This window comes from Ostrinia furnacalis, unplaced genomic scaffold (genome assembly GCF_004193835.3).
Source record: "Ostrinia furnacalis isolate ACB-3 unplaced genomic scaffold, ASM419383v2 OfSCF2964, whole genome shotgun sequence".
Lineage (NCBI taxonomy): Eukaryota > Metazoa > Arthropoda > Insecta > Lepidoptera > Crambidae > Ostrinia > Ostrinia furnacalis.
Window position 1 is genome coordinate 75,301 of NW_021133203.1, and position 26,148 is coordinate 101,448.

Consider the following 26,148-nt stretch of genomic DNA (forward strand, 5'->3'; position numbering starts at 1 on the left):
TAAACCTATTTCGGAACAGCTGTTAATTTAATAATTTTTCGATGTGAATTTGCAAAACATGTNTAATTTAAATGGAAATAAACCTATTTCGGAACAGCTGTTAATTTAATAATTTTTCGATGTGAATTTGCAAAACATGTGACGTCACACTAGGGGGGGGGGGGGTCTCAGAAATGTGACCACCTGTGAAAAGGACGGAGGGGGGCTCAAAAAATCATGAAATTTGTGTGACGTACTTTATGGATGGCCCCTTAGGTGAGATGCAGGCCAACAGCTTCCTCGTTAAAAAACTGAAATCAAGGCATGTCCATACAATTCTTTCTCAGATTTTCCATTCACATATAAGCTTACACCAGACAATGCTACCGTTCAGTCCAACCCGCGCGCTGACCCCGATGACCCACAAAATAATGATAATTTGCATATAAAATAAAATAAACAACGAAAAACCCGGAAAATGCATGAAATGGAACGCACCATCACGAAATAGGACAGTTCTAAACTTTTTTGAATTGAAAAAGTGTTCAAAAATCAAATTTCGAATTTTTGTTTTGTGCCAGTATTATTTAAGGTGTAAAAAAATAAAAATAGTAAAATTTTTCGGTGTTCCAAACATTTGAATTATTTTTGGAACGGCTAATGATAGATTATTGTGCCAGGAATTTTTTTTTGAAAATTTTCTTCAAAAATGGACTCTATAACCAAAAGTGTTAAGTGAAAAAGTGTGAACATTGAGTGTAAAATGATAAGAACTGATTACATCTTGTGCGAATGATGACAATAGAGAAGTGCGTTGAAAATGAGAGTGGGTGCGCTGGTACCGCTTCTGTGTCTTTTGGATATCATTCTTGGATCTAGAGTGATACTGGTGGAAAATGCGCCAAGTATGTACTTATAAATTAATTATTAATTTAGTACTTAGGCCCATTTCAGGGTACTTGTACACGTCCCAATTGTGAAAAAAATACAAAAACATTTGAGCATTGAAAGCGTTGAATATAATTTATTTTTTTGTTTTGTGCCAGTATTTTTTTGTACAAAAAGTTACGATTCTTTTGATTTTTTTCAAAAGAATGAAAAATAAACAGCATTTAATAGTAACATTTAACAGAAATCGCTTCATAGCGATAAGACCGCGATTGTTACGTCAATTTGAAAGAGATGCATGTTTTCTTTTCTTATTTTGTGTGATGTACAATATGTTTTTCATCTTCATCTATCTATCTATTAAGTATACATTATTATATGCTAAAATAGAAAAACACTGATCTTTTAAGACCTTATATTAACTCCTGCTCACGTAAATTTTATTCTTCCACTGAAAGGCCCAGAACAGACGGTGAAACGCAACTGCAACGAAACTACAACTGCTAGTTACTTTTAAGTTGCATCTAAGTTTCTGCCATAGCGTCCGTTGAGAGATCACACATAACGCGACCAGTTTGAAACTTTCAGTTTCATTTATAAGAATCATCAGAAACTGCAAGTTTCGTTGCAGTTGCGTTTCACCGTCTGTTCTGGGCCAAAGTCTTCATCACGTTTTTAAATACAAATATTTTGGTAACGGGAATCGAACCCTGTATCCCAAGCCTATAGTCTACTTTACCACTGGTTTACAGAGAGTAAATTAAAGTGATAAATATTTACCCAAGTCATGTTATGTAATGAATTATGTTTACACGTTATTTACTTGTGCTAACAAGATGCTTGTTAATTAGTTTAATTGTTAAAATTACTATTTTTCCTTAAGACACATTTAATGAGAAAATTAATTGTATGATGCAATTGAAGATCATGATAATCAAATCGCTGGTGATACTGATAAGTAATTATTACTGTAAAGGTTTCTAAAGAAATATGACCAATGACCATTAACGAAAAACAAACCAAGTTATTGATTCAAAATAGAGCATTTACTTAATTACAGATTAACTTATTCCTAGATTTCAGAAATACCTAATTAATTTAATTTAAAGATTAAGGCTCGGTTGCACCATCTTATTTTAACTTTGACAAACGCCAAAAATCTGTCAAACTCCATTTATAAAGCACCGGTTATTGTCATTGTTACGGTTAATATAAGGTCGTGCAACTCAGTCTAAGAGATTATTATTACTTTATCAACAAGTTGTAATCTTAATTTGATGAAAGAGTGAGAAATGTTTTATTAATGATTCTCAATTGATTATTTACTTACCAACATTCAAAACCTACCTACACCAAGAACCTAAACATTAAATGATAGATAGATTGCTTCCAGCCAAAATTAGATAACAAGATTTATTTATTATTTAAATATTATTATTATAAGAACAAGACTCGTAGACTAGATGAGTGAAAAACCGATACGCGGGTAAAGCCACAGTCTGATACTAGTTGCCTCTAACAGGACATATTTATGCCAGTTTAGCTATCATATGCCATCATACAAATTGTACAATACGCATAAACAATCGAACGACGGACAAAAACACGCAACCTTGCCTTCTCTCAGATCCGTTAGCTCGCAGCAAAAAATTTCTATCGTAAACTGCATCCATTACACCACTGTGTCCTAGGTCAGGAGTTCTTAAACTGGGGTTCATGATCCCCCAGGGGATCGCTATCCCCATGGGTTTACCAATTATCATTTAAGGTTACGTCGTACGCTGTCCAGGCAGATTTAGTTCATAATAATTTTTGATACACACAAAGTTTGAATTTTGGAGACTAATTTATTAATGTTCGCAAGGTTTCTTAAACTGGGGTTCAAAATCCCCCAGGGGTTCATCGGGATTGATAAGGGATCGCGACAATAAGAATGATCATACGACGGGCGGGGTTCGGTGCATTTTCTTGGTACCTACTTATTCGTACTCGCGTTTTAATACACTTTATTTAAAGATCTTTATCCAAAATGATGGAATTATAACTTTTAGATATCGTGTGTGTTATTAGGAGCTTTTAATCATATTTTAAAAATGTAGGTTTTATAATATTCATAATAGTATTTTTGCTAAAATGAACAATAAAAAAACGTAAGTAAGACGCCAAATATTTTGACTATGGTCTTGAGTTTGTTAAGGTTTGTAGAGTTAGAAGCTTGGCTCTACCTAAAATTACCTTTTGACAGTGCGGGCCATGTGGTCACATTTTAGAAAAAAAAAAATACATGTCAAACTATCATAAGAAATATTATACCTACTCAGCAGTGTATGACCACGTATGACCATGCACACGAATGTTTGTATAGTGCGGGAATCGAACCCACCACTTCTGGTCTGTTTCTCTCTTCATGTTTGTATTATCATAAAGTTCTGTAAATATTTCCTGCTGAATATGTGGGAAAAATTTAAACAATAAAAAATTGTCTGCCAACAATTAAGTACAATGATAATTGTTGTCAATATTTACAGAATATGAGATTTTAAATGGTTTTCAGTTGAAAAGATGACTGATCTTTTCATTAAGTATACTTAGTGACTTTTTTAAGTTAGTGACTAAATTTCTTGCGCTGCTTGTTCTCAGCACTGGCCCATTTATTGTCCCGAAGCAGTGGTAGGATTAATAGTGGGACGTGTAAAAGTGCTTTTTAAAAGCCTATTTGCAAAAATATTGGAGTTTTAAGAGTTTTTTATGGTTAAAAAAATCACACTGATTGAAAACATAGTCTTTCACAAAATATAGAATTTCCCTATCTACGATTATTGGGACTTTTTAGAGACCCCACTGACTCTCTTCTAATTTGTATGAGAAATCGGTTGATTGATACCAAATCGGTGTACTTAATATGCGTACTGCCATACATTATGTTCTTACTGATTAACAGCTCTACCAAACTATCGGCGAAAAAAGTCTTTAGTCAACGGGGAATCTTTTCACATCTCGTTCCCTCCGCTGCAACTCCTGTGTAGCCAGGATCTACAGCTTGACCGCCAACAACCCAACCAGTGAAGGTCAAGTTTGTCCCGGGGAAAGTTAAACTAACTAAACGAACTACAAAATCATTTGACGAATATGTCATTACTGTTGACTGTATCTGTACCATTCAAAGTGATTCAATAAACTATCACAGGTAGGTTTAACAATGCTATCAATGCTCTATTGTAATGTTTCTTAGGCCTATGCGAATATTTGGAATTAAAACCAACTTTAATCGTAGATTTTTTTGTCAGAATGCTTATCAAAAAGTTTCACAATATATCTTGTTTCCTTATTTAATAATAGGCTTTAGGAATTTTCAAAAATAAGACCAAATCTTGGTAAAAATTGCTATCAGGAAAATAAATTAAAAGATGTACTTTTTATCTTTTTATAGGCAAAACTAATTTTGAGATGTAAAAAAATGTTTAGTGTTTGCCGATTGAAAATGATTTTCAATACTTACAATATTGCTTGCTAGCTGACCCATCATCAAAAAGATGTACCTACAGGGTGATTGGAATACTCGACCTATCATGGAAAGAAAGAGATTTCCCGAAAATTTCAGAAAATTCACTACCATAACATACCATTTTTTGTAAATAATTTAAGATTTCATGGTTTTCCTTTCATTTAATGCATCAAGTTATTATCTTAGAGAGACGGTTTGTTTGTCAAAAATAAAGGAATGTTTTCATTGAGTAAAATTATCTATTCACATTTTTTGTACTATCGGCAACAGTGTTAACTGCCCATTGCCGGTCATGTCGTCTCGTTATATCGGAAAGAATCACCATTTAATTTTGATGAGAGCGAGAGCAAAAACGGAAATGGATAGTTAACACTGTGGCCGTGTGTACTTTCGGCCAAATCGGAGTGTATTAATTAATTGTTCCAAGCTTATCACAACTTTTCTGAACGTGTGCCATGGAGCTTATCTTAGTACTTATCAAGTGACCTAGGGTATCTTACCTACCCTTCTTGTACTATTAGATTAGGTACTTTCCCTTCAGGTGGCATTACAAAATTCCACCCTGTATATTTTTGTCGCAAAAAAGCATATCATCATCATCAACAGCCCTTTACAGTCCACTGCTGGACTATGAGCCTCCTCCACGATAGTGGAGGGTTTTGCCATAATCCCCACGCTTGGCAGGCGGGTTGGAGATCGCAGTTTAAAAGATTGATGTTTTTCAAAGAGCGCTGCTGCCCGTTCTCTGTTTGATGTGTAGTCCCTAAGTCGCCTCTTACGACACCCGTGCGGGAAGAGCAGGGGTTGGTGACAAATGTATTCTACTCTGCCGTCACCACACGGCAAAAAAGCATATATCACAACAAAATTATGCCTTATTTTAGCTTGATGTCTAATAGCAGTATTTCTTCCACAGCGTGCTTCAGAAGAGTGCTGGCAGGGAGGCGGGCCCTCCGCAGCTTCGTTCGGAAGGCGATCGCGTGTGAGAGGCTGGAGGATTGTCGCCGGGAGTGCGCTGTGGAGAGGAGGTTCCATTGCGAGAGCTTCAACTACCGGTGAGTACCTACCTGGAAAAAAACCTCTATCTATACAGGGTGGAAACGATAAGTTATCTTACTCGATTACTTCTAAACTATACAAGATATAAAAAAAACTGGTTACTGATCCTAAAAGTGCTTTATAAGCTCTATCAAACAATATTAATAATAGGTTACAGAATAAAGTGGATCTATCCAAAAATTCAATGTTTCCAGCTTCCAAGTTTTCAATAAATAATCAAGTGAGATCACTTATCGTTTCCACCCTGTATAAACGCGAAAGGTCACTGACTCACTCACTCATCACGAAATCTCAGAAACTACAAGTGCTAGGAGTCTTAAATTTTGCATGGGGGTCTCTTTTAGAACGTAGGTGCTCACTAAGACGGGGTTTTGCAAAATTCAACCCCTAAGGGGGTAAAACGCGTACGAAGTCACAGTTACCGCACAGCGGGTGACACACGAACCAATCATAGAACTATATTCAACGCTGCTTCACTTAAGCAAGCATCGTTTGTGAATACGGGCGTAAGTCAAGAACAATCGCTATGGACATCTGCTTAATCAAAACAGTTCGTGATGCCTTCCGCGAACTACAACAAAACCAAAAGTTTACATAAATTATACTATACATAAACAGTGGTTAATTCAAATTAATGTAAATGCATCAAATCATTGCAATCTTTATGGTTTGCGGACCTTGAATGTGTAAAATGGTGCGTTTTCGACACCTCATGGTGATGCTGTAATGTGTATAGTTGACCATGTAAAAAGCCAGAGAAAAGAATGTTAATAATTTTAAAAAACTCTAAATCCAAAAAACACAGCTGCAAAATGGTAAACACACTTTGTATTATTATCTGTGGTATTAGGTACTAGGTAAATGGTGGTAACAAGCAAAGATTAGTCCCATTTCATAATATCCACATAATATTTCACCTTTTTTTGTAATATGGAGGACCCCCGATACCAATAAAAAAAATCACGAGAAGCACCTGGATGGGGTATTTATTTATTTATTTATTTATTAGGTATATACTACAGTTGACAATCGAGTTTATTGGGGGCAGAGCAGGATCTGTCGTTTAGTACTCCTTGGAGTAGGCTTTTGTCCAGCAGTAAACGTCATTTGGCTGAATCGAAACGAAAACTTGAAATATGCTAAGCTTTAAAATTATACTAGCTAACAGGCAAGTCGAACCCTAACTTAGAACTCCTCCTATTTTCTTCTGATTAATTTCGTTGCGGGTCCAATGACAGTTAAATTTCCCCCGGGACAAACTTGCCCTTCACTGGTTGGGTTTATATTGGCGGTCAAGCTGTAGATCCTGGCTACACAGGAGTTGCAGCGGTGGGAACGAGAGGTGGTGGTATTGATAAATTCAATCACTCCTGAAGTGACATATCCGGAAAAATATTGTCAAGAAATAAAGCATATGAAATAAAAAATCAAACTTGTAACCTTGGCAATGATTTTTTATCTTTTAGCACACAATTTAACACATCCGACTGTACATTAAGGGGACTGTAGTCACTCATAACGATTTTAGTGTGTAACGTTCTCACGGACCGTTCGCACTATTGTTTTTTCCTGTTTGAAGCGACCTTAATAAGTTTTTGTTGTATAATTACGATTAAGCATTAGTACAATATAAAAATAATATGCCTACAAACATCCTACTAATACCTATTATAAATGCGAAAGTTTGTATGGATGTCTGGATGTTAACATGTTTGTTACTCTTTCACGCAAAAACGAAAAAGATTTTGATGAAACTTTACAGAATTATTGGTTATAATAACCCAGAATAACTTATTGGCTATAAATTATGACGATTTGTGACAAACTAAATTTCACGCTGGTGAAGCCGCGGGCAAAAGCTAGTTATGTAATAATAGTTTTAAGTATTAACAAAAATATTTTAGTACCTAACCAACTCTGTAGTTTCGACACGTGATTTTAGGTCTTTGGAAAGCACCTTTAAAGGTTTTGGCTTCCTTAAGAGAGACAAAGTGAAACATGACGTGGTTCTTTTTGATGATGCACTGATTAAAATTTATACAGCTTTTTTCAAAGCTTCGCCTGAAAAACAACCGGAATTGAAAGCACAGTTTTGAATCTCAATCCTCTCTTATGACCGCCTATATTGTGTCGTTCCAATTTTATATTTCTTTTATTTTTCAGTTGATTGTGAATTACGATGACGGCAAATCAAGCTACCATGCTATGGTATCTTATTTATTTGAAACTAAAGTCAAAGTCAAAGTCAAAATTTCTTTATTTGTTTGGACTAATAAATAATTCTTACAAATCGTCATTTTGCTCTTAAGGAGCCTCTACATGTCTCATAATCTTTTTACCCTACCAGCGCTTCGAGACCAACATTTGGCAAGTGCTGAGAAGAAGCGCCGCAACAAACTCAGTCACCACTAACTAGCTTTCCGCCCGCAGCTTTACCCGCGTGGAATTTTGTATCACAGAAAAACTTTATCGCGCGCGTCCGATGAAAACTGTCCATTCCCGGGACTCAAACTATCTCTATGCCAAGTTTCATCAAAATCGGTTCAGTGGTTTAGGCGTGAAAGCAAGACAGACAGACTGAGTTACTTTCGCATTTATAATATTAGTACAGATAGGTAGGTTTGCAACAATAATGTACAGTATGTCTGGTGTTGTACATAGTTTTGAATATTAAAGCCCTTATCACTATATCTGAGGAGAATAAGCTCTGACCTAGTTGGTCATAGTGCGTGCTAGAAGGGCCGAAGGCATACTGATACAATGCAAAAGTCTATGAAACTAGTAGCTACTGATCACTTGTATAGAGGCTCAGATTATAATCGTAACCGTAGTCGTGTTATTTATACTTAAAGAGAACTGTTTTGTAATTTGTCCCTTTCCACCACTTTTCCACCGTGGGCCACGGCATATGCTGAGTGGAGTCCCATTGCGATGGGCATCGCTGTTGCCTCAGGGTAGCACTGCTCAGTTCACTTTTTACTTCCTTGTAATATTTATGTGCTATTTCTGTCTTTTTTCCGTATACCTTCTTTGTCCTTAACTGATGTTCATCGTAATAAATATTCTTCCTTTCTTTCCTTTCCATAATACCAAAAAAATAGTATTTTTCACCTACAACGTGGAAGCTCCTAGCCTGCATCTCGCCTGATAGAAAGTGATGATCAGGCCGAAGGTGGAAGCGAGCTTCATCTGGAATTCTCAGGGAACTTTTTTTTACCTTATCTTTCTTTGAATATAATACTTACAAATTATACATAGAAATCGACCAAACCAATACTAATGAGCAATATGCACTCTATGTTTGTATTGTGCGGTGAACCCGCAACCTTTGGCGTAGTAGTCCGACATGTGAACCACTAGGCCACTCGGCCGTCATTAAAAACCCAAATTGACCCGTCTTGTAACCGAACCCGGGACCCACTGTGCCACTAGTTAAATTAATGTACTATTACCGCATTTTCGAATTAAGCATCTGGTACTAAATCAACGAAAACAGTGTACTTGAGCCGATATATCTGTTCGCAGAATCAGCATTGTATTGTACTATCTATCTATGATATCTATTGCTATTTTGAACTCTTGTGCTTTGGGATAAGGACGAGGTTTTTTCGTGCTATGGCGTAGTGCAATGCCGTAGTACTACGATCACCTTGCATGGTTGATAGCTCAGGGACGGACTTCGGGAATAAATAAAGTTTAAATTAATATTCTCTTGAGAACTGATTCGAGTTTGAATTGATCATAAAGATGGAATAGAAACATCACAGTTTGAGTTTCAGTCGAGTGTTTTGTTTTGTTTTGTACCTTATACTGTATTTTAAGAGTCTCACTGAATGGCTGGTTTTAAATAGATTGACGTATTTTTAAGCATTATTATTCTCCTATATAAAAAATTGGCTTCTCTCTTTAATGTTCAAAATGAAACGTTAACGCACTAAGTAGTAATCGCAACTGGCGTTAAGTGGGATGCAGTCTAGGATGGTCCTGGTATATGTCTGCCCTGTTAGTGCCTATTCACTCTCGCCTTGAAAAGGCCCGGATTATAGTGTTAAGGATATGGGGATCGCATCGCAGCGGGCGTACATAACTTCCCACCAATCTACAAGACGTCGATTAAATGCTTTAAAATTCTTGAAATTTATTACTTGATAATACTTTATCACCTTTTAAAAATAAAATTCTATTGAGGTATGTTACTACTTTCTCAAATTCAAGAACAGAACTATCCTCGCTGTTTTGACTTCAAAATATCGTCCCCAACTATTTAGCCCCTTCATGTTGTCCCCAAAACGTCAAAATATCCCCTTTCTTCCAAGTCCGTCCCTGCCCACTAATACCCGTACATAATTCACACAAAAGATGATGATTCCCATCTGCATCATCGTAATTCAACCCAAATACGTCCGAAAGAACTGGGCCGGAACGAAGGTCGTGCAGCAGAAAATTAGGGTCATAGTGATAAGTATGTGCGGAATTGCAAATGGCCGATGACATCAGGCAGCGATGAATGAGCAGTAAAAGGGGAAATTTGGTATGCAAAATACTTTTTTCGGCTTTTACCCGTGGTCCCCCCAACATGTCCCCCTGGTGGGTCCACGAGTAATTTTTTTTACCCGTTGTCCCACCGTTCTGAACAGTGTTTGCCAGTGGGTCTACGGGTAATTTATTTTAACCATGGTCCCACCGCACTAAGTGGCAAACATTGCATGTCACCTAGGTATCTATAATGTTATAAAAAAAATCTATAATTAATTATAGGTAGGTTAACCCACATGTGTGATGTGAAGATATAATAAAACATGTTCTTGCAAATATTAATTTTGATGTATCCTTTATTCTCAAATAAATATGAACTTAGGAATTAAGTCTTATAAATCTATGGTGGCGTACCAACGGGTATAAACAATTACCCGTGGACCCACCAGGGGGACATGTTGGGGGGACCACGGGTAAAAGCTGACTTTTTTTTATATGAGTATCGCTTCTGCCAAATGACGTCCACTATTGGACAAAGGACTCCCCCAAGTATTTCGAACGGTCCGGCGCTGCCCGCATCTATTAGGTACTTCCCGCGACCTTCACCAGATCGTCGGTACACCTAATGAGTGGCCAGCCCATATTACGTGTTCCAGCCTGTGGTCGCCACTCGAGAACTTTTCTGCCCCAGCTGCCATCACCTCTGCAAGCTATATGCCCGCCTATTGCCACTTGATTAAAGCAATTCTGCGGGCTAGCTATGTCTTGCCAAGTGTTTGTCCCAAAACGCTGCTGGAAGGGTATAAGGATAAGGTTAAAAATTAAAAGGCTAAACATGTCCACGTTGCGTTTCAGACGCACCATAAAGTTGTATGTTGTATGAATGAAGAATATGCAACGAATCACCAAGCGTTGCATTACGCCAATAAATTTTGTAAGGCGCCCTACACATAGAGTTGTAACTTCTAGGATAGCTTTTCTGATATTGTTAATTTTCACGATTTTTTTTGACTGAAATGAAATAAAAGATTTTATGTGCAAAATAGTGGAAAAGTCATTTTTAACTCCTTTGAATAAAGTCCCACCTCAACCCATCTGGCTTGCGTGAGAAGTGTATGCAGGCCAAATTCTCCATTTCCTGTTCAATTAGAGAAACATGCTCCTGCAGTGGAGAATACCTCATCAATAAAATCACGAACCAATCACTAAAAATACTTAAGCCACAATACCCGAACGGTTTAGGGATCGGACTGGCCAACTCGCGGGTTCGAACCCCGCTGTCGCTTGACTATTGTGGTGAGCCCACTCGTGACAAAAGCAAGTTCAGCGTAGTACGAGGAGCTAACGGGACTATTTGTGCAAAAACAAATTACTAATTCTTACAAAATAAGACACTTTTCAAGGCAAGATTGAATAGGCACTTACAGGGCAGATATGTACCATCCTAGACTGCATCTCACTTAACACCAGGGGCGATTGCGATCAAATACCTGCCTTGTCTTGCATAAAAAAAAACTTTCCATTTAACAAACTCTTTTTGTATTTATTTCACAGATTGGACCCCTCCTTCCGAGGCAAAGGTCTCTGCGAGCTGATGACGAAGCCGATCGAAGCTTTCGACGTCGACCGGGACTTCGTGGAAGACAAGGACTACGACTTCTATGAAGTGGACAGGAATAGCTTGGAGCCAAACTGCCCGGAGTCATTGGGAGGACCAGGGTTGCTGCACTCGGGGTTTCTTTCTTCTAAGCCTAATAGGTAAGAAATATTACATTTCTCAGAAACAAAATAAATATCTTTCGAAATTTTGAATTTGAATTTGAAAATTTTACACTCCTAAACTAAGCAAACCTTGAATCATTATCCAAAGTCGCTAGTGGGACAAAAATCAGTTCTTTAAGTTTGACTGATGGGAATAAGTTGCTAGGCGAAATAGAGCTACTGCGCATTCGGAGTTTCGGCACGTTTTGGTCTTCTAGCCCAAACAGGTTAGTTTACGTTCTTAGAGGAAAAAAAATACTAGATATTTCAGTCTGCCCCAAAATGGTCAGCTCATTTTCTAGAGTGAAAAAGAAGAAGTGAGAAGAATGTCTCTTCTCAGAATACAGTTACTGTGCCTTTTAGTCTTCTAAGCCTAATAGGTAAGCGATTACATTTCTCAGTCTAGTAAGAAAAGGGCAGAAATAGCTTGGAGAATCATTGCAAGAATGGAGTCGAAGAAATGGCGGACTTAATACCAACGGATATTCTGTCTCTCAACCATTGGTCCTACAGTTATTAAAGTTACTTAATGATAAAGTGGTCTTTCAGATTACCGATCTACCAGAACCAATGGGACAGAAACGACTGGCAAGACAGCAGGTACAACCGGGACTACAACCGGTTCGATGACAAGAGGAGGTATAACGGGGGAAGAAGGAAGTATGATGACCAGTTCTACGTGCCGTATCAGATTGGTAAGTAAGGTTACTTTAATAAAGCTGTTGCTTGGTCTTCTTTCATGTGTGCTGTGACTAACGCCCGCATTCACAAACCATGCTTGCTAAGTGAATCAGCAAACCGAACGCACAGCGTTGAATGGAGCTCTATGATTGGTTCGTGTGTTACCCTGTGCGTCCACGCGCACTGGGAGACCTCATAGTAATATTTGTGAATACGGGCGCAACTACCCTGGTGGGGGACTTATTGAACGGCCATAGATCTGTCTTATGGCGTTCACAAAAGTCGGGAATCATATTGTTACTGTTATTGTTATATCCAGTGACTAACTATTGTTAAAAAATGGCTCATTTTATGAAAAACTTAATCTTAATTGAAATGTAATTTGATCAAACTGAAAATTATTTTTGCAAGCTTCATTCTTAGCGCTCACCTTCTATTAAAAAATCTTCATGGTGCACGATTAAGTATTTTGTTGCCCAAGTTTGTTTAAGCAAAAGCTATTAGATTCCGGGAATTGGAAACCACAGACCGACCATTCCAATAGGCAAGTTATGTGTATGTTGGGTACTTTGAAGGTACTTAAATAAACCTAAATGTATTAATATTAATCTTATGCTACTTCTTAACACCAGCCGATGCAGTCCCGAAGTTGGGTTAGCAAGCTTTGTTTACGCATTTAAGTACCCTAAAAAGGCCTACGTACTAAAAATTTGTATTTGAATTCTCTTACAGGTGTAGGCCGCAGCAGTGAAGCCGACATCGAAAACTGGGGCACCTACGGCGGCGTCTATGGCGGTTACGACAACTACTACAAGGATCCAAACGATTTCTACAACAGCGTCAACCATTGGCGTATACCCAACAACAGCAGGACCTATGGCGTAAAGCCAGGATACAACACTGACTTCGATTACTTTAGTCTTGGGAAGGAGAGGTCCTGGGAGAGCCAGAGATACGGATCCTGGAAGAGAGGGAGGTGGAATTCTTCGGGGACTAGTGGTCTGGACTATGGGGAGTCTAATTATTATAAGCCGAGCAAGCCTCACCATTATGCTGAGGATAGGGATGACGATGTTGGTGGTAAAGGTGAGTTATTTTTTAATTCATCATCATTTCAGCCATAGGACTTTTCAATGAGGGCTATCGTTTTTATACTTAACAGTTGGCACCCCTGGCGATTGACAGGACCTTACTCTACAGTGGCGCCATCTTGATGAGTGCAAATGCGACAGTCCTCCTACCACTTTAGCGCTCACAAGTTGGTGCCACTGTCTTCGCTACTAGCAAGTGACAGGACCTTACTCTACAGTGGCGCTAACTGGTGAGCGCTAAAACGATAGCCCTCATTGTACTTATTTATATCAATCGGCAGACAGTGGTGACTGAGTTTGTTACGGCGCTTCTTCTCAGCACTTGCCAAATGTTGGTCTCGAAGCGCTGGTAGGCTGACGTTTTAACATTGAATTTAAGTAATAACTTTGCACATAACTCGTAGAGCTGGAGCAGAAAAGTTCTCCAGTGATCTGGTGAAGGTCGCGAGAGGTACCTGGATGCGGCAGCGCAAGGCCGGTCGTTATTGAAATCCTTGGGGTAGGCCTTTGTCCAACAGTGGAAGTCATTTGGCTGAAATGATATCTAAATCTAAATATTTTTCTATCGTATTACGCGCTAACTATACACATAGAACGGTACTGCATCCTACGTTACTTTGTCTAACATCAATTCTTAAGACTATATTCCTGAATTTTTACAAGGAAAGCGCTCCCCAACCAGTCTGGCCAGAATGGAGAGTGTAGACCAAATCATCCATTTGCCTGTGGTAAATTAGAGAGGGTCGTTCTCCAGCAGTGGAGACTAAATGACCTGATGTTGATGATGAAGGATGGTAAAACTCTGATCGGTCTTTTCCAGACTGCTCCTCACGAAGACGACCAGGGATGTCCCTGGGTTCTGGAGCCATCCGAAGGTCGCTGCTCGCCAGGAATGTGGTGGAGTGCGAGGCTGCCTGCTTTGAAGAGAGGGAGTTCAAATGCGTGTCTTATAGCTACAGGTAAGGAGAAATTTAACGTCAGATGTAGGACCTTTTTTGTAATTTTAAAAGTGCGCTAAGTAGGTACCTTTTGCATGCCAGTGTAGGTAGTATTTGTATTATTTTTTTCAGAAAAAAAATCTTGAATGTGAAGGGAGTTTTGAGTGTCGTTGTGTTAGTTAGATAAATAGTCCAGCAGTCGATGAGGATCCAACTACTTTTGACTCAACATTCATCCAACATTGACAACATTAGGCTATTTTCATCTGGTATCGTTCAAAGAAATTTCTAAAACTAAAAGTTATCAAAATATTCCGCAATCTTGATATTTCGGTTTCTTTACTTGACTTACTTGACTTATGGTCCTATGTCCCCTAGATGGGGCAGAGGGTGTCCACAACAGTCCTCCATCTCGTTCGGTCTTGAGCTTCTCGCTTGATCTCGCTCCAGGTCTTGCCGATCTTTTTCGCCTCGTCCGCTACAGTGCGCCGCCAAGTTTGCCTGGGTCGACCACGTTTGCGTTTTCCTTGGGGATTCCAATCCTTCTTTACTGAACTTTACCAATTTTTTCAGATATTCAAGCTCCCGAGGCACAGACAACTGTTTCCTCAGTGAGCGTCCGTACCGAGGGTTGGAATTGTCGGCTGACAGCGGTTCTGATGTGTACGCCATGCCGCAAGACCACGGATGCTCCGTCATCAGTCACAGACCTTGGGTTGAGAGTGGTAAGGACTAGAATAGCATGATTAGGTGATAGCAACTTCGGGCGCTGGAGCTGAAGCAAGCTGAAGTGATAATGGGCAGGGCACATACTTAGTACGCAGAACTGACGGCCGATGGAGCAGCAAGGTTCTGGAGTGGAGGCCACGTACCGGAAAACGCAGCGTGGGACGTTCACCCACAAGGTGGACCGACGACATCATAAAGGTAGCAGGAAAGTAGAAGGAAGACCAATAATTGATCAACATTCAAATCATTGGGGGACGCCTATGTTCAGTAGTGGACAACCTGTGGCTGAAATGATGATGATGATGAACAGATTTTATCTTTGCGGTCATCTGTGGTTAAATTACAGAGCGAAGCACGCATTCCGCGTTTTACTGCGAAATAAACACAAGAGTGGCGACCACGAACCGGAAGACGTGGCGTGGGCAGGCCTCCCACTAGGTGGACCGACGATCTGGTGAAGGTCTCGGGAGGTGCCTGGATGCGAGCGGCGCAGGATCGGTCTTTGTGGAAATCCTTGGGGGAGGCCTTTGTCCAGCAGTGGACGTTTTTCGGCTGAAACTAACGAAACATAAGAACAGCTCTTGTGGTCAAGTTACAAACCTACTACTACTAAAAGATTATCCTCTACTTCTAGAATGTTTCTGGCACGTCCGCTCCGAGGCAGCAGTAAGCGGAGGAGCAGTGAGGGCCGCACTGACCGTGACAGGGCTCGGCGCGTGCGAGGCGGAGTGCATACGAGCTCATGCGTTCTTCTGTCGAGGATTCAGCTTCAGGTATGTGATTCGTATGAAGATTTTGGCTCGCGGTAGCAAAAACATAGCATACGTTATATGACATCACTTTAAATTGATTGAAGAAAAGGATATTCTCAAACTTCCAACCAAATTAAGACACAATTAACGTCTGATTCTTGTTTATGACGAAACAACACTATTAAATGCATTGCCAGTATGTCAGAAAAATTGTGATAAACAAAGATCAGACGATAATCGTGGTCATTGACACAGGCTTTGGAGAATGCTTGCGGAATATGAAGACATTCTTGACTGCTAAAAAGTCATGAAAGTTTTTTTCAAATTCAAATTCAGTTGTTTATCATCACCAGAACTTTATTCTACACTGCCAGAGATCAGCCCGACGCATTTGGGATATAATATTCGCAACTCTTACAACATCCTCGGGAAGAGGGGATGTCCTATTCTGGCTTGCCTTATGGTTCCCATATAAAATTTTATTATGAATTTAACCTTTCAGATACGACGCCCCCTCCATAGGGGATGACTTAGCCAACTGCATCCTCACATCATCACCCCCCACCTCACTAACTGGGGGGAGTATTCGTCGCTCCCACGGCCACGAGTTATACGCGAGGGGGAACTACGGACGAGGGTGTGAACCGGCGCTGTATGACGACGCGAGGCACAGCCACCAGGAAGATGGGGGTAAGTTGTTGCTATAAAACGGGACTATTCCCACCACTCGTTCCCACCGCTGCAACTCCTGTGTAGCAAGGATCTACGTACTTAATCAGAAGTTGTTGTTATAGCTAAGTTAGCTGAAGGCCCTGCTGAAAATATCCAGAACGTTATTTATTTTCTGAAAATGGGCTTTTAAAAAGCGCTTTTACATGTCCCAGTCGGAACAATAAATGAGGTAAATTTCATGGGCATTAATAGCCTAAAGTTATCGTTTTTGAAGATAAGCCTCCGATAGATAGTAAACCTTACAGTGATTTCGCAATACGTCCCATCCGAATCCGCGAAAACACTTAGGTATGCACTAGATCTAATTTCCAATATCTGATTTCTCTAGTAGTTTTCTAGATCTGTATTTTGACCACCAAAGCAATCAGGGTCACATCTCCTGTGTTTGAAGAACCAATCAGATTTCCAAACGAAATCGAAGCTGAGAGGAGAGGCGATATGGAAAAAACGAAAGCTGATTGGTTATTAATCCTAGAGTGGGCGCGTCTTTTTGCCTGACGACTGCGGATGGTAACAAACTCCTCCTCAAGAGGCCCCTCATGCACTGATAGAGCTCACGACATGTGAGTCTTCATGGGTTCCATAGATGGTTTCATTGGTTACATACCCACTGGAACTTTCGTCGAAATTCATCTTGCTGGCTGGCGCAGGAACTGCTGAAGGATAGGAGAACGAGCACTTGGTACCTTCACCCCTGGCGACTATGACATGGCTTCTGCGACTGCTCCCTGCTGTGGCTCAATCGATAATATTCCAGTAAATTCTAATGCTTGAGCATATCGTTTTATAAGACGGTAGATTGTAAGTTTTATGTTTATGAAATCAGAAGTAGTTGGAAAGACACCATTTGTGTGTTGAGTAGATAGATTGACTTGCTTCTGCTTTGGGAACGAACGAACGGGCAGCTTCTAAAAAGCTCGCACTTAGCGGGAAATTGCTTTACGAATTATTAAGATTTTTTTGACGAGGGCGGCAAAATTCTTATAGCGCTTCCATTCTCTCTTGGGTTAAAACTCATCGCCTCTCCTTTTTGGTGGAAACCGGGCCTTAGTACCTATAGTTATATTTGACGCCAAGAACACGTTTTACATTGGTTCATTTTCCTTCCAGAATGCTATCTGCAATACGACAACGCAGCGAAACTGATAGGCGCCGCCGTGCGCGGTCAAGCGAGAGTCACTGATGAGCAAGCGTGTGGTGCAGCCTGTACTGAAGCACCTTTTAGATGCCTGAGCTTCTCTTACAAGTAGGTTTATGATCATCATCATCATCAACACTACCGATATGATTTTCTCCATCATCATCAACACCCTAATCACAATAATAATCATAATCTTCGTCATCCTTATCATCACCATCATCATAGTTTGTCTGTTGTTATCAGTAATTGTTTATTGTTTCAAATAAAGAAATGCAATGATTATCGCCATCACCAGCATCATCAAAATAATGATCATCATCATCACTATCATCAGTATATCCATAGCTGGGCATTAACTCGTTAATCCGTTAATCGTTAATTAACGAAGTTAACATTTCTATTAACGGATTAACTTTTAAGTTAACTTTAAAAAATGTTAACGGACTCGTTAACTTCCGTTAAATTATCCTAAATCCGTTAATCGTTAATCCAGTACCTACTATTTACCAAAAATATACAGCAGGCACGCTGAAAAACGCTAGAAAAACGCGTTCTGACAAGTAGGTACGTTCGGGCTTCCAGAACTTGCAGAACGCAAAACAACAGTTTTTGTAACCAGAACGAAACGATATAAAATATGCTATTTTTAGGGTTCCGTAGCCAAAATGGCAAAAACGGAACCCTTATAGTTTCGTCATGTCCGTCTGTCCGTCTGTCCGTCTGTCCGTCTGTCCGTCTGTCCGTCTGTCCGTCTGTCCGTCTGTCACAGCCGATTTACTCGGAAACTATAAGTACTACAGTGATGAAATTTGATGGGAATATGTGTTGTATGAACCGCTACAAAATTATGACACTAAATAGTAAAAAAAAGAATTGGGGGTGGGGCCCCCCATACATGTAACTGAGGGATGAAAATTTTTTTTCGATGTACATACCCGTGTGGGGTATCAATGGAAAGGTCTTTTAAAATGATATAAAGTTTTCTAAAAAACATTTTTCTTAAAGTGAACGGTTTTTGAGATATCAGCTCTCAAAGTCGTAAAAAGTATGTCCCCCCCCCTCTATTTTTATAACTACGGGGTATAAAATTCTAAAAAAAATAGAGGTGATGCATGCTAATTAACTCTTTCAACGATTTTTGGTTTGATCAAAGTATCTCTTATAGTTTTTGAGATAGGTTGATTAAATTGACATAATAAGTTTATTATATTTGCTGCTACGGAACCCTTTGTGCGCGAGCCCGACTCGCACTTGGCCGGTTTTTTATTTATTTATAAGCTTTATATTGACTTCACTTGTTAGGATACATTATGTGGGACAAATCTTGCAACTGAATTTAAGACCAGTTCTCCTTAACCGATTGAGCTGAAATTTGGGATACTTGTGTAAGTACGATGAAAATGCAATGTTATGGTACCATTAAGCTGGTCCGATGATGGAGTCAGTAGGTGGCCATAGGAACTCCTAAATGAAACGGCGGAATCGCATCGATTTTGGGTTCGTTGGATTTGTCTTTTCGAGCACTTTAGTACTAGATGATGTCCAGGGTCCTGATGATGGAGTCAGGAGGTGGCCATAGGAATTCCTAAACGAAATGGTGGAAATTTATCGAGTTTGGGTTTGTTTGATTTGTCTTTTCGAGCACTTTGGTGCTAAATTGTATTGTAATTGAACCAAGGCTCTGAGATTGAAATATTATAGACTAAGAGCTGGTGAACGCCAGACCTACCTACGTCATTTTATGAAAGCTGAAAGTTTGTTAGCGTATGCTCCCAATATAGGTTAGAATGTTGGTGGATTATGAAGTTTGGGTCATCGTGGCTTTGGCAGCTACCCTAAAAAACTGTCTGGCAAGGAGTTGGAACTGTCAAAACTGTGTGGCTGATGTCGAAATAACTTCTAATCATTGCTCAAATATTATATAAAAATCAGATTTTATGGTATAACGTAAGTAGAATTACAGTGTATTAAATATACAGAAAAAGCCACCGTAAAAGTTAGGCTTACGTTATACTATAAAATAAAAGCTGATTTTTATTTTTATATAAAATATTAGGGCAATAATTAGAAGTAGTTTCCTCATCAGCCAGACAGTTTTGACAGTTCCAACTCCGTGCCAGACAGTTTTTTTAGGATACCTGCCAAAGCCACGATGACCCAAACTTCATGATTCACAAACATTCTATCCTATATTGGGAGCATACGCTGACAAACTTTCAGCTTTTCAACAGACTTCAAAAAAAGGAGGAGGTTCTCAATTCGACCCGTATGTTTTTTTTTCTAGCTATGTTTGTTCAAAGTCAAAAAAAAANGGGAATGTAACGACCCGCCTCACTACGCCACCACCCCAGAGACATTTTAGTGAGAATGACAATGCCAAGTTATCTCTTACGCGATAAGCGATACGCTGTTACGCGATAACTCCGCCAATTATGAACCGATTTGAACAAATCTTTTTTCAGCGTATAGGTTATACCTCAAGGGTGGTCTCATTTAAATTTAATAATAAAAAAAACAACCCCCAAGGGTGGAAAATTGGGGATGAACTTTTTTATACGCAATATCTCCGCCGATTATAAACCAATTTGAACGATTATTTTTTTGTTGAATAGGTATTATCAAAAGGGTGGTTTCATGCGAATTTGAAGAAAATATTTCACCCCCAAGGGTGGAAAATGGGGGATGAACTTTTTATACGCAATATCTCCGCCGATTATGAACCAATTTGAACGATTATTTTTTTGTTGAATAGGTATTATTTGTGTTCATGCATTTGAAGTCGGTTTTTTTTTAAGTTATATAAAATGACGTAGGTCTGGCGTTCACTAGCTCTTAGGCTACTACTAAAAAGTGTAACAAAATAAAATTATAATAATAAAAAACTTTTTTAAAAACAAGATTTTATTTTGAAATGCAGTTGTTACCAAAACAGTACTTATTATTATTCTGTGCCAAAACGAAAAACATAATTGTATGCAAGGTTCAAATAATTTCGACAGCTTGTAGCGCAAACATAAAAAAGGAATAAATTCCATTCGCGATACAAGCTTTCGAAATTATTTGAACCTTGCATATTACAATTATTTTTTTCGTTTTATTATAATGTGTTAACGGATTAACGATTAACGTTAACTTGCGTTAAATCTTGCTAAATGTAACGTTTTAACGTTTAACGAAGTTAATATTTTTATTAACGGTTTTACGATTAACGAAGTTAACTATTTGATTAACGGTGCCCAGCTATGAGTATATCACATGCTATACCGTGTCATAGGCCCCAACTGCCACCACTTTACATATTTTTAACCGACTTCAATAAAAGGAGGAGGTTCTTAATATGACAAAACAATCTGTACAATATTTTTAAAAGCAAGTTTAGTGCTTAATTAGAAAAAAACATTTTTTTATTATTGAGAGTTATGTAATCAAATTGCAGATAGATCTTGGAAAAGATCACTGTCATCAATTGTTAACTTCAAGTACCATGGAACCTTCAAGTAAACCAATAACATTGTTCCTTCTTCCAGCAACCACGCTCCCATAGGCGTCGACAACTGCCTGCTCTCCGAAATCCGACTCTTCGACCTTCAACGAGGGGTGGACTACCAGCACTCCACTGACGACTGGCTGTTCGCTTTCGACCTGTTTAACGGCCAGTGCTGGAGGAAGGTGCACGGGAAACATGGCTATGAGTGAGTATGGAAGAATTGTCAGGGGTGGTAACTTGAAAAAGTTGAATTGTAGGCACCTAGAGGTGGAAATCGAAACTACGATTTTTCGCTTGCAGGGCGACCGCCGAGTTACTTAGGCTGGGTTGCACCATCTTACTTTAACTTTAACAAATGTCAAACTCCATACAAAAAGCACTGGTTAAACTTAGGTGGTGCAACTCAGCCTTAGGGTGGATTCATATTCATTTATTTATTGCATCACATATGAATGTATGTACAGTGAGGTCTTATAAAATATGTAAGGTAAACATATTCGCCCAAACAAGAGTAAATATTAATCTCAGAATAAGTTTGGCACATTGACAGTTTCAGTATGGGAAATATGTCAAAATGACAAGTTTATTCTTCAGTTAAAAGTTATCCGACTATTGAAAAATCAGCCCTTAGACAAATAAACTAAGAAAAATATATTTTTTTTGTCTATCAGACTACACAGTTTACTATGAAAGATTATTACAAGGTTTAATTCGTGAAACCATAAGTGGTCCACGAATGAAACCGCGGCAACAATTGATTTCTATTGTGTCTCGATTCGCTGGCATATAAATTATGAAGGATTAATAAAAATATTACTAACTAGTAAAAAATGAGTTATTTATTTAGAATAATTCATATTTTTCACAGGGAGCCATCTTCGGAACTGCCTCGACCGTTGATTCCAGGGGAATCGTACCCTGGCTCTAGCCCAAGTGGGCCAGGGTACCCATCGGCAGCTTCTGGTAAATAAATACCTTATTATAATTGTCGTTTTAGAATTTTTTGGAAACATAGCATTTTCAGATACATCCAGTTTATTCTGTAACCTATTTTATTACCGTTTGAAAGAGCTTGTGAAGCACTTTCAGGATCAGTAACTAGTTTTGCGATATCTTGTATAGTTTTGAAATAATTGAGTGAGATCACTTATCGTTTCCACCCTGTATAAACTCACTTATTATACTTTTCAGAACCTTACCTTCCCGCTTCTGGACCCCCAAGCGGCCATGATTATAAACCTGGATACCCCTCAGGCCCACCCAGTGGCCCTGGGTACAAACCTATCTACCCCTCCAGCCCAGGGTACCACGAACCAAGCGGCCTCGGTCCTTCCGGTCCTAGCTACAAACCTGGTTACCCTGAACCGTGCGCACCTGGTTGCCAACCTCCGTTTAGACCTTCGGAACCGAGCGGACCCGGTTATCACAAACCGGATTACAGGCCGGGTCCGAGCAGGCCTAGTTACTTACCCGGGCCGAAACCTGATTATGGTTCAGAGCCAAGTGGTCCTGGATACTTGCCTAGACCAAAACCGGATTATAGACCTAACCCGGTTAGACCCAGTTATTCCCCGGGGTATGAACCTGGCTATCGACCATCAGGAGTGCCCGGATATCCAGATTCCGGGTTCAAGCCAGGGTACCCGCCTCCACAGCCGGAACCAGGGTACAGGCCAGGGGAAGGTAGGCCCAGGCCTTATCCTGAGGGACCTGGTGGGCCTAGTAGGCCCAAACCTGGGCATGGAGGACATAGGGAGGAAGAACCATGTAAGTGTGATTATTAAATATTTTTATTTTTGAAAATTTGTCCTAGAATTTTAATTGAAAGTAACTATAATAATTAACTTTTTTTTAAAATAAAACCGACTTCAAATGCGTGAACACAAAAAACAACTAAAAATTGAAAATATTGGGCATAAAAAAGTTCATCCCCAATTTTCCACCCTTGGGGGTGAAATATTTTCTTCAAATTCGCATGAAACCACCCTTTTGATAATACCTATTCAACAAAAAAATAATCGTTCAAATTGATTTATAATCGGCGGAGANTAAAACCGACTTCAAATGCGTGAACACAAAACAAAACTAAAAATTGAAAATATTGGGTATAAAAAAGTTCATCCCCAATTTTCCACCCTTGGGGGTGAAATATTTTCTTCAAATTCGCATGAAACCACCCTTTTGATAATACCTATTCAACAAAAAAATAATCGTTCAAATTGATTTATAATTGGCGGAGATATTGCGTATAAAAAAGTTCATCCCCAATTTTCCACCCTTGGGGGTTGTTTTTTCTATTATTAAATTTAAATGGGACCACCCTTGAGGTATTACCTATACGCAGAAAAAAGATTTGTTCAAATCGGTTCATAATTGGCGGAGTTATCGCGTAACAAACATAGAAAAAAAAACATACGGGTCGAATTGAGAACCTCCTCCTTTTTTGAAGTCGGTTGAAAAAGAGATTATCAACTTTTTATAAATGTACTGTTTGTTTTTTTTTTTTTCAGATTTATTTTTAATTTGTAGTTAGATACAAAAACTTTATTTGTAGTTATATTCAAGTAGAAATAAAGTAGTTTCTAACGATTCCATTGCCATTTTATTGAACTAATTTTGATTGTTTTAACAGTCACGTAGATACATTACTTCGTTAAAAAATTTTGAATTTTCATCTTCATTGTAGATGTAGAAAGAAACGAACTAACATCCATTTGTATTTAGTAAAATATAGCATTTAAACTTCTCTTTAATTTTTTGTTGCATATTTTTAGTACTACTGTGTAGAGTCAGCGTCAAACAGTTCGTGACACCCAAAGTGGCCAGAAAGTTGATAACCCAACCTTGTTCCTATGTAACAAAGACGTGTTGCGAACTTTTTGTCTACTTTGGGCGTCACGAACTATTGACGCTGACTTTACTATTCAAATGACCTTCAAGCAGAGTAAATACAAATGAGTAGGTCATCTTCATAGAAACGCACCGAGCGCGGTTTCTATGTGAGCGCGCCAATACGTATGCGGCACGCACGCACACACTGACAAAATTCGGCGCAACCACGACTGGCTCCCCGCTAATTCACGATAAATTTTGTCAGTGTGTGCGTGCGCGCCTCATACGTATTGACGCGCTCACATACAAACCGCGCTCGGTGCGTTTCTATGAAGATGACCTACTCATTTGTATTTACTCTGCTTCTAGTATCAGTATCATGGCGCCACTACACCGTGTCTGGGTTCCCCTGTCGCGCTGGTACCACTTGTGCCCAGAATAAGGTCGCTGGGCATTGGGCCTGCGAACCAGAAGGGGGAGAAGTTGGTGAGTGGGAATTAAAATTATTTTCTCATTATAATAATTGCCAAATTAATAATGGAATATCACAGAACCCTGTAATGGTCCTCTGGCAGCGGCTCGTCATATATTTTTTTTAAATTGTAATTAATTTTTCCGTAAACCCCTCGAGTTAAGTCTCCTATAAGTATAATTATGCTCTTGAACCAGCAGACTAAAGGATTTGCCACACTGGACTGCGGTCTGCGGTCAGGTCAAAGTGAACGCAGCCCGCATCATGTATGAACAACATTGTCAGTCAAGGCAACGGTCAGCGGTCCAGGCAAATACAATTTTTCAGCAGTCTTGCGGCTTACTTTCTTTGCACGATCAGATCGACAAAATGTATAGAGACCGAAATGTTGTTCAACACCATAATGCGGACTGCGTTAACTTTGATCTGACCGCTAACCAAGTAACGCATTTTATGTAGCAAATCTTATGCTGACATCATTTCAAAGTGGATTTAAGTTGTCAGAACATTATTTTAAAATCTTCACAGGTTCTTGGGACTACTGTTGCGCGCCGACTCACCGTTGTGGTTACAGCGAAGGTTTCCCAAAGCCATGGTTAGTATCTTAAAATAATAATCATCGTCAGGTCATTTAGTCTCCACTGCAGGAGCAAGACCCTCTCCAATTTACCAGAGGCAAATGGAGGAATGATGTACACTTGCAACATTGGCCAAACAACCTGTGGTTTCAGTATTGAAGAATAGGACCATTCCAACTCTTCTCATAGGGACAGCAAGATTCTGGAGGGGAGGCCACGTTACTGAAAATCCACCCACAAGTGGACCGACAACATCATGAAGGTAGCAGAAAGGCGCTGGATGCAGGTTGCTACCAACTGGTCAATTTGGAAATCATTGAGGAAGGCCTGGATGTCTATGACTGAAATGATGATGAACTCTTCCCATTGAATAGCAGTTTATAAAAATACCTCAACGTGTCATAGTTGAAACCTTAGTTGTGTCATCAATTTTAATTGTTCCAGGTGCTACGTAGGAACGATTGAAGACCAATGGCGTCCTTGCAGCGAGAAGTACTATCCGTACCACCAGCACAATATACCACACCCCTCTCAGGGCGGACACAGAGGTAAATTGTAACCTAAGTGTTCAACACAACACCAAAAACATTTTCATGTAAAGTAACGCTAAGACGAGTACATACCTTTCACTCTGAAAAGTTATCAGATTTTCTAGAGCCAAGCTTTTATACTCTCCTCTTAATGTATAGCGTTCTGAGTGAATCCTAAAGTTCTCCACAAACCCTACAGCTTAGTGACTAGACACTAGTACTACCTATTTGATTAAAAACAGAAAATATGCCAGTAAGGTTGGGCATTAAATGATGTGATTACACGAACCCTATAATTTATTATGAAGACGTGTTCTATGCAATTCCACACACATATTTTTTTGTTTGCCACATGTAAGAAATAATTTTGCTCTATGCACTTCTTCCATATCGAGGTTTCGGTTGTGTAGTCCGAAACTATCATTTTTGGCCGAAACTAAATTACTGAAATGTAAAAGCTTGCGAGAAAAAAAATTTTGAACTCTATTTCAAGTACTATTTTCGCATAAATTTGTTC

At 39.2% G+C, this 26,148-nt stretch overlaps 1 protein-coding gene across 1 annotated transcript in view; it reads left to right on the forward strand.

The window, feature by feature from the left end:
* LOC114356819 (uncharacterized) overlaps positions 1 to 26,148 on the forward strand; it is an 83,084-nt gene that overhangs the window by 51,917 nt on the left and 5,019 nt on the right. Inside the window, exons 4-18 of the mRNA XM_028310181.1 lie at positions 5,289 to 5,427; positions 11,462 to 11,656; positions 12,218 to 12,363; positions 13,082 to 13,435; positions 14,261 to 14,399; positions 14,952 to 15,103; positions 15,742 to 15,880; positions 16,362 to 16,549; positions 17,702 to 17,837; positions 21,260 to 21,424; positions 22,088 to 22,182; positions 22,411 to 22,986; positions 24,421 to 24,537; positions 25,052 to 25,118; positions 25,546 to 25,649. Of these exons, the coding sequence (XP_028165982.1) occupies positions 5,289 to 5,427; positions 11,462 to 11,656; positions 12,218 to 12,363; positions 13,082 to 13,435; positions 14,261 to 14,399; positions 14,952 to 15,103; positions 15,742 to 15,880; positions 16,362 to 16,549; positions 17,702 to 17,837; positions 21,260 to 21,424; positions 22,088 to 22,182; positions 22,411 to 22,986; positions 24,421 to 24,537; positions 25,052 to 25,118; positions 25,546 to 25,649 (2,712 nt within the window). The remainder of the gene's footprint in view (positions 1 to 5,288; positions 5,428 to 11,461; positions 11,657 to 12,217; positions 12,364 to 13,081; positions 13,436 to 14,260; positions 14,400 to 14,951; positions 15,104 to 15,741; positions 15,881 to 16,361; positions 16,550 to 17,701; positions 17,838 to 21,259; positions 21,425 to 22,087; positions 22,183 to 22,410; positions 22,987 to 24,420; positions 24,538 to 25,051; positions 25,119 to 25,545; positions 25,650 to 26,148) is intronic.